Source organism: Liolophura sinensis, chromosome 8 (assembly GCF_032854445.1).
Source record: "Liolophura sinensis isolate JHLJ2023 chromosome 8, CUHK_Ljap_v2, whole genome shotgun sequence".
NCBI lineage: Eukaryota > Metazoa > Mollusca > Polyplacophora > Chitonida > Chitonidae > Liolophura > Liolophura sinensis.
Genome location: NC_088302.1, coordinates 28,090,096 through 28,099,545, shown reverse-complemented (window position 1 = coordinate 28,099,545; position 9,450 = coordinate 28,090,096). Strand labels below are relative to the sequence as shown.

The following is a 9,450-nucleotide window of genomic DNA, read 5'->3' as shown; positions in this document are numbered from 1 at the left end:
TAGGGTTGTTAGGTCATGGAGGGTTGTATTTCAAGTCGTTCTCCAGTTGGCTTGTGCAAAATGGGAGACTAGCAGGATGTCCTTTTTTACAAATAAACATCCAACACTATCAAAGAGGTTATAGTTGACACGTCAACAAGGATGAGTGCTTACTTACTGTTCCAGTTCTGAAAGGTACATGTAGAAGATAAGCGTCTAACACCGGCGTAGCGCAGACAGCTGGCATACACTAGAGTCTATCACAACGACAGCTTTTATAGTTAGCGAAATATTTTTGGAAATTGCCTTGTCGCAATCAGGATGTCGTTTGAAGTCAGCAGCAGTCTGGTTATAACGTTGTTCGCTGTGTATATTTACTGCACAAATGGTGAAAAAATATCCAAAGATTTGACCCTGGAGCCAGGTCACTTGCAAAAGTTTGGGACTGGACGACCAAGCAAGCTAATGGACGAGGTTGAAGGATTCCCGTCCGCGCAAGAGTTTTTTCACAATTATGTTTCTGTTCTTCGTCCACTGAAAATGACAGGCGCAGCTAAACTGTCAAGAGCCTTTCATCAGTGGACAGATGACTATTTCACCAGCCTTCAGGAACTCGATGCCGAGGATGTTCTGATCGAGTCTAGAAAGAAAGAGAATCGCACAAATCCAACATCGTTTATGACACTGAGACAGTTTGTAAAGATCTACAATGATACTGATCAGTACATGGTCAACAGTGTTCCTCGAGCCCTAAGGCCTGACATGGTGTTTCCATGTCCTGCACAGTGCGAGTCTGTTGTTAATGGTGCGGTGGTAGACGCTCTCATGTGGTTTAGCAGTGGAGGTACGAAATCTGTTGTTCACACAGATGCAGTGGAGAACATAAACTGTCTCATTCGTGGGGATAAGGAATTTGTGATGATAGATCCTTTGCTTTATGGTGACAAAGTTGACATGGATCATCCTGAAGGCTCTTACTCTGACGTTGATGTTGACGCTGTTGATTACACAAAGTACCCAGGCCTGGCTGAAGTAGAGTTTGTATATGTTAACATGACTGCAGGAGACTGTCTCTACATCCCATACCGCTGGATACACCAGGTACGCTCTTACAACAGTAACCTAGCCGTCAACATTTGGTGGGACCATCACAAAACGGCAGACATAGACTCAAGCTTATGCCCACAAAAATGTGACTACGATTTGACCTTGGATAAAGTCAACTACATTGGTTTTGGAGCTGCGCTGAACAGTGAGGAATCATTGAAGGATCATATCCTTCAGATGATAGGGATCCATTCTGAGATAACAGAAAAAAAATTCATGGAGCAGTTTCTGGGGCAAGATGAACCTGACGAATCGCACGCTGGGGTTGGTTATAAAGATTTGCTTCTCCAGATATTTAAACTTCTAGATTTAAACAAAGACACCGCCTTAACAAAACAGGAGCTTAATGATGCTGACAAAGAAATATGGGAAAATGCTAGGGATATTTTGTTGCGTCTAGAAACTTTGTTAAATGAAATAGAAAAAGATCTTGAGGAGGAGTATGATGAGAATCCAGACGCTTTCGATGAGGAAGCGGAAATCTTAGAAACCAGAGATGAGCTATAACAATTGGATGCATGCTATCAACTGAAATAAGTAAATATGTAATTTTAAATGTATACTGATGAAAAGTTTTGGTTAACCTCCGGCCGCTCTTGATGTGCATAGCTTATCAGTACTTCCTAAATGAGGAAGAAATGCTGCATTTTGTGTGTGCTGATGTAGCTGAGATATTGTGAAGGTATATATCTCATCTGGCATTAAACCTGTATGTATCATCAATAATGGTAAATTTTTAAACCTTGCATTGTGTTTATTGTTTAGCCTGTCCATGTGTGAATGATCCTGAATGGAGAGGCAATTGAATTATGACTACAGCTGGTAATATTGTAGGATGTTAACAAGACAAGCATTTATTGCAAACTAGAAGCTGTGAATTATGTCTTTAAAAGTTTGTGACCAATGCAGTCACTGTGAGCTCAAGTCCAGGTCATGCTGGCTTCTTCTCCGGCTATATGTGGGAAAGTCTGCCAGCAACTTATGGGTTTCCCCCCTGATCCCTGCCCGGTTTCCTCCTACCATAATGCTGGCTGCCGTCTAATAAGTGAAATCTTCTTGAGTACAGCGTAAAACACTGATCAAATAAATAAATAAATTCATAGGACATTTATAAAGGAAAACTGCAAAAAAAAAAAAAAATTGTTTTGGACGTGAATGACTGACTTTCACAAAATAACAGGATATTTGATAATAGAGTAAACCTTAATTAAAAATGTTCATAAGCAGGTTAATATTATTACAGATGGTATTGTTCTTATGTGTGTTAATATTAGCTATCAGAATAGACACCAGAAAAGCATCTTCTCATGTCCATTGGGTTAGAGTTGGAGGAAGTCCTTATTTTTCTGATGGCTATTATCAGGAAACAGGATTTTTTGGTTCCCCACCCCCCCACTCTCCCCGGTATATTCATTGGGAAGACATGACAGTTGCATGCATAGTGTGAAAGGAGAGCATAGGTCAAATGTCGACTTCAAATGGAATTTATTTACTTGTATTAATTGTTTTATACTTGTATTATAAGGCCTGATTCAACCAAGTCATCAGATATAATAAATATGTATCATTATATATGTTCTGACATTCCTAAAAGATGAATGCAAGTTTTTATTGTCTTAGTAAGGCACACTTAGTGGTGTATGTGATGATATTTGGGGTTAAATAACAACAAACAAATTGTTTGGTCTCCAGAAATCCAGCTTTTACATAACTATCCTGTGTCACTAATTTTACATGTTCAGCACCTTTTGCAGGTTGCAGAATGTTGATAGTGTGTAACTCTATTTGAATGTTGTAAATATAGTTAGTAATAAACAGAAAGAAAGAATGATAATGAATTAATGATTGTGTGTATTTTCAGTCTTTCTTAGAATGATAGTATGCATCACATTGTATTCATCAACTAATCATATGTATATTGAGCATGAAAAATATCTTTCATAAGATCTAAGAGTGGTAAAATTAAGGAAATGAGAGCATTATTTGGAGATGTCATGAGAACATTATAACATTAATGATGATTTATGGTAAGACGTGTGCATGTTTATAACTGACTTAATTAACAAACATGACTCGGATCCTCTGAACAATAGGTAGATATACTTTATTTATCTTCGATTTACAAAATAAATAAACATAAGCTGGCAATGGAGCTGTTATCACCGACCTTATATCTATGAAAACATACACATGGATTTCAACATAACGGAAAACAGCACATTAAGAAGAAAAAACAAACTTGTTTGACACATGCACATACATATATACGCACAAATAACAATAGACACAAAATACATATTAAGGATAGTTGCCTTGCATAGTTAAAAATTATAACTAAGAAATGCTTAATGAATACATGCAGCAGAAAATTCAAGATTAACATCACAAACATCAGTTGTATTTTATTCTATGGAAATAATTTCTTGGGTTTTGTAATTGTGCACAGTTAGATGATAAGAATAAAAAAAGAAAAGAAAAAGGAGGTATGGGGACTGAGGAGGTAGGTTTTGATTCCTTTCTCAGTTGATACCCACTTTTTAAAATTTTCATGGGAGTCAGCTGTTTGGATAGTTGCAGTCAATGCATTCTGGAGTTTAGCTCCTTGGTACTTCAGGCTTTGCACGTCTTGTCATTCTGCAGAACCTAATCCAAACACTGACTGCCATGGTTTAAATGAAAAAAACTATGGAGTATGGAGTTAGTGTTCAATCAAATAAATAAACTAATTAACAAAAATGGTAGTACATATTGATTCTGGTTATTCCAAAGGGCTACTGAGAGTAAAACTGTCACCTGAGACAGGCTTAAATTGCCACTTTTTCAAGACTTTAATTTTCACATGCTCAATACTTCTAGATGCAAAAGAATGTCAGACGAGTTGGAGGGTTCTCAACAAGACCTTGGAAGACTTCACATTGTAATATCAAAATGAGATGGTTTATTTGCTTAATTTTAATGACATACTCGAGAATCACTGATACACAGGAAGAGAAATATTGGTGGAGGAAACCTGATTGGAGTAAACCATGTACTGCCGTAACACTTATCAGTCGTCATGTTCGTGTACTTAACATACATTCTGACTGGTTTTATATAGGAATATGCAACTGTAAAGTGCTGAACATATTAACCTGGGTGCTATTTAAAAAAAAAAAAAAAAAAAAAAAGGTGCGAAAAGCTGGAACAGTTCACTTCCCACTTGTTTAATGAGGTCACACACCGAAGTCCAGATCCGGTTGATTTGACGGTGGCTTAAAAGTAACATTTGTCACGTAAGCTTATACTCCTGGCATACTGCCAAGTATTTCTTGGCTTACACCCTTGTTAAGCCTGAATGCTGTTATACATTATGGAATATTTTTGAGTAGAGTTGAACACCTGCCAAAATAAATAAGTATCTAGCAGAACAGAAATTATTTTTCATGTGCATAAGTTGGGAAAGGTATGCATTATACATGTACAAGATTCATAAATCATCAATTTCCATGCATTCTGGATTTCACGTGAATTCACCTGTTGCCACTGCTCCGCCATCACCCTGCTATTGTTAAAAAAGGTAGCTCGTCTTTAATAATTTAAAAAGCAAAAGCTATGTTGCCTGTGCGATATTGGTGAGAGTGACAATAAGCTGTCGGCAGCATTCTTGGGGCCGTTTGGACAGGCCTTATATCACTTGAAGACAAGCTCGTCTGACGTTTACAGCTAGGGTGACGTGCAAGTCGGCATTGCATCTATGTGTGCTAACCTGCTGATTTACAACATTCCCTCACACAACACTGTGCTTGAGTGTTTATGTGTCCCCACCACTGTCTATGCATGTACTCCACAGTTATATCTCCAGCAGCAGTGAGTCACGTACTTGAGCTCATGTTCTTTTTCTTTTTAGCCTAAATTTAATTCCGTGTTAGAAATGATATATACATTCTATCATTACCAGACCTAAAACACGAAGTCAATTAAATGCAGGTCTGTACATGTAAACATGCTAATTAAGCTGACAAAGCTCTCTGTGTTACTCCAGCTTCGGCGTTTTTGTTCCTCCTGACTGACGGCTTGCAGTAGACGATACTCAAGTGTGCCAAACCGTATGGTTCTTCAGCAGTGGACTTTACTTACGACAAAAAAATCTCCCAAAAGTATTATAGGCAAACAATGTCATAAACTAATATTTTGCTGCTGGAACTTGTTTTTCCCTCATCAGGTTATCATGCTGTGACTTTTTAATGCCCTTGTAGACAGGGTAAATGTTCCTTTTATCCTCAATCAGTCCGACATATTTGGGACAGTTTCACATCCTCTCTCCCGCAAATGCATTGCTCGAAATGAGAGTTACCCCTCCCCGCAACTGAGAGTGAGTATTATTGACATGGAAAAAATTTTAAGTCTAAAAACACTGGGCCTAATCGGGTTAAAACGCCAAAATACTGGAGAACGCTGAGCTTAATCCTTTAATAGCGCCTAATCGTGGAAAAAAATCTGCACCTAATCGTATAATAGTGCATAATCGTGGAAAAAATCTGCACCTAATCGTGTAAGAGCGCCTGATCGAGGAAAAACTCTGCATCTCATCGTGTAACAGCTCCCAATCGTGTAACAGCTCCCAATCGTGTAACATTTCTAAACACCGTAAATGTTTAACCATGTAATGTGTATCTGTGAGGACAAACTCGGCTGACATTATTAGAGTATCTGTAGCTTAACCGAATCTTTCATGGTTTTCAAAGGATGCCATGGCCGGACACTTACCACATGCCTTGAACAGGCACTTACTCATGCCATGGTCGGACACATACTCATGCCTTGATCAGACACTTACCCATGCCTTGATCAGACACTTACTCATGCCTTGAACAGACACTTACCCATGCCTTGAACAGGCACTCACGCATCTGCAAACAGAAGTCTATTTACAAAATGTATTCGTGTAGTGAATAATTTTTTTTTACATAATGTGCTATCCGCAGTGCATGCATGTAATACAACACAATTATTACACTATGGCTAGCACATGCTATAGGGCCTACCTGTAATGTAATAATGTTACTTTATGCGTAGCACGTGTTACTCAGAGTGTTATATTTCTAGATTTTATTACATTATGATGCCTCTTGACTTTCTTAAGTTGTCTGGTAAAGCAAATCTACATTGCCGCAAGCCAATTTGCGGAGCAACTTATTGGGGCGGGTGACTACCTGAGTCATGTAAATAGGCTGAAGGAGTGGGGTAGGGTAACTGTGGGGAAAATGGATAAGTACGAACCAGCTCTGAACAGAATTATCATCTTCATAGCATTTACATATGCTATGAAGACAGTAAAAAATGTAGGCCAGCTATAGTCGCATTGTTTTGTCTGCAATAATTGGAAGGTCTATGATATTAATCATTGATTTTTACACAAAACAGGCATCTGATAGTGAAATGGAAATACATTTTGATTCATTTCAGACTAAATGTCCACAAATACATAACTTGTAGGCCTACTTACATGCTAAGAAGTTATTAATCAGTTCTTATAGATTTTTGGGCATTGTGACGCTATAGACGTCAGTTGCCAAATAACAGAGCCTCTGTGTACTGGTCAAGTTGTCCTCTTTATCGATCAAACCCTGTGATGAACGTAATGACAAGGTGACGATTCAAGGCTCTCCACGCGTTTCTACAAGTTTCACCTCCTCTACTTGATGTTGACAAGTGTTATAAACCTTGTTGATTATCTCCCTTGGACGAATAACTCCTTATAGGAGAAAAAAGCTTCTTAGTTATTTTGTAAACACTATGTGGCTGTCTGATTTCTTGGAATTAATTTTTGTTTCGGCTATTAGGTGACAAACTTACACGAATCAGGCTGCTCCCTCACCATGTCCGAACTCTGTCTCAGGATTTGTACTAGTACTACTAACCAGACAGCCGATGAGCTGATGTTGCCATTTCACGGGAGAAAACCAGTTTGGATGTGGGTGCAGGCAGGATAAACGTGTGAATTCATTCTATACTTGGGAAACCCGTTTACCACCTTCAGTATTAAGAATGCCAGAGATACATTTTGTTTCTGGATTATTTCTACACTTATATTGAGTTGTTCAATAAGGAATGCGTATTGTTGGTGTGCTAAAATCAAAGGGTAAAGCTTTGCCTCTGTGTTATACAGATGTCAGAAAGTGGAAGAAATGTGCTTTGAGGGGAGATTTTCGGTGGCAGAGAGAAAATTGTATGGTAGGGGTGCAGTGGAAGGACAGCAAAAGGGTCGTTGCTGTCTACATAAGATCCTGGTTCTAAAGAGATTAAATATGAGAGGACACTGTCAGACAGGAATGGATGGAGGAAGAAAAAAATTAACCCAACCTCGAGTAGTTGCAGATTATAAGAAATACGTCAGAGGTACTGATAAAAGTCACCAAATGTTAAATAAATAACCATGTTATATTCGGTTTAAAGTACCATTGGTGGAATGTTTTTTTCCCAATGCTTAGATATTATTATCTCACATGTAATTTTTCTTGAGTTCGAAAAGTATTTTCCAAATGATATTGATCCAGTCTCAATATTATTTTGTCAGTTGGTGTTCAGCGAATCAGCTGTCAAAACATTATTATGTTCATTTCCTGTATGTCCCGGAGCTTACGAAAGTCTAGAGATGTCCCAAGCAGTAGCCTGTGCTAAGTGCTTGATAGATCTGAAATTATTGTGTTGTGAATTCCCTGAAATGCTTATGTGATGCCACTTACTGGCAGTTCTGTGTAGTAAGTTAATGCACTGGTACAAGTTTATTGATGTGACATGTATATAAGAAATCAAAAGCATGTATTTCCTTTACCTATGTTTAAACAATACAACTCAGATAAAAAGCAGTATAACGGTGTTGCCATTTTATATACATATAAATATTTAGGATTAGTAATCTTTCTATAAGTTTACTATAACTTTGAAAAGAAAATGGAGCTCTACATGCCTTGTTGTATTGCTAAGGTTACCACACCTTGTTGCCACTAGAGCCAACCTAAGTACATACTTTAGTAGAGGAATATGTGAAGTGTATATCCATTAACTTGACCTCTCTCTCGTTTAATTGTTGTATTGCTAAGGTTACCACACCTTGTTGCCACTAGAGCCAACCTAAGTACATACTTTAGTAGAGGAATATGTGAAGTGTATATCCATTAACTTGACCTCTCTCTCGTTTAACTGGAAAATGAGGGAAAAATGTAATAGTTTCTTTCTAATCAGTTACCTTTGACCTTATTTATGTGACTTCATATTGTATCGATCATCGTCACTCTTAGCACAAGCTTCAGTGGGTTCATTCCTCTTTCATAAGATAGCCATGTGTTGTTCCTGTGCCTTAAAGATGCACTGTATATACATGTATATAAATAAGTTGGAATTGGACATGTGTTTTTCCTTGAAAAGTAACGAAATTAGGTCTGTACATGGAGTTAAGCAACATCAAATAAATATAGAAAAGACAAAAAAAAAATCCCTTCAGTATAGCTCTGCGTCATTTTACATACACCTCTTTAGACTACATTCTTCACCATTAGCCAGCTGCCAGAGGATTAATTGGCTTCTACCAGTGCCGAAGATCGATGAATGCGGCAAATACACATACCTTGTGTTCGACGATTGTACTCAGCTTGGTCCCTTAATGCAAAACTTTAAATTATCTTCTGCATGATGCGCCTGAGGTACAACGTCAGCACCTATAAAAAGTGGCACACAATAATGACAGTATATGTACCACTACTCATATCAGTTGGTGGTGTGCTAATAGAGACTTTTTCTATAAAATATGGACTTCCAGCGTAATGATGGATAGAGCTTGAATTGTTACCTGTCACTGACTGAAGACAATTTGGTTATGAGTACGACTAATTTCACAGACACCCGAAAATAGGCGAATGGCTAAGAGAAATACGCTATAGTAACATATGCCTGTTTGAAGTACCAACACTGCGTATTTGAGTGGTGCTCATTGACCCGGGGCACACAATTTCCAGGAGACTGATTGACAGCTGGGAGAACTTGTCCTGGCGACAAACGTTCGGATTGAGCACATGGGCTTCTGTGGCCGAGTAGTTAGCGCGCTAACGCAGCATAATATACCGGAGCATCTCATCTATGGGATTTCAAGTCCGGCATGTTTTTCTGCAGTTTTACGTGGAAACGTCTGCCGGCAACCAGCGAATGGTCGTCGGTATCCCGCAAACTCTGTCAGGTTTCCATCCCTGTTGTTCGAGGTCTTATAGGTCGGGTCATATCAAAGACTTCAAAAATGGTACTTGTTGATGTCTCGCTTGGCGCTCAGCAGTGAGAGGTTACAGCAAGGAAACAGGACTGGTTCACCCGGTATCAGTATAATGTGACTGG

General features: G+C 38.5%; 1 protein-coding gene across 1 annotated transcript; it reads left to right on the top strand.

Annotated features, from left to right (window-relative positions):
* The first annotated feature begins 61 nt into the window (after positions 1 to 61).
* Positions 62 to 2,928, top strand: LOC135472569 (bifunctional peptidase and arginyl-hydroxylase JMJD5-like). The gene has a single exon (XM_064752125.1). It carries the CDS (start codon positions 301 to 303, stop codon positions 1,591 to 1,593), a length of 1,293 nt encoding a protein of 430 aa, XP_064608195.1. The 5' UTR covers positions 62 to 300; the 3' UTR covers positions 1,594 to 2,928.
* Positions 2,929 to 9,450: the final 6,522 nt, after the last annotated feature.

Bases quoted from the DNA above. Each gene is read 5' to 3' on its own strand.
- LOC135472569 (XM_064752125.1), top strand. From the start codon at position 301: ATGTCGTTTGAAGTCAGCAGCAGTCTGGTTATAACGTTGTTCGCTGTG.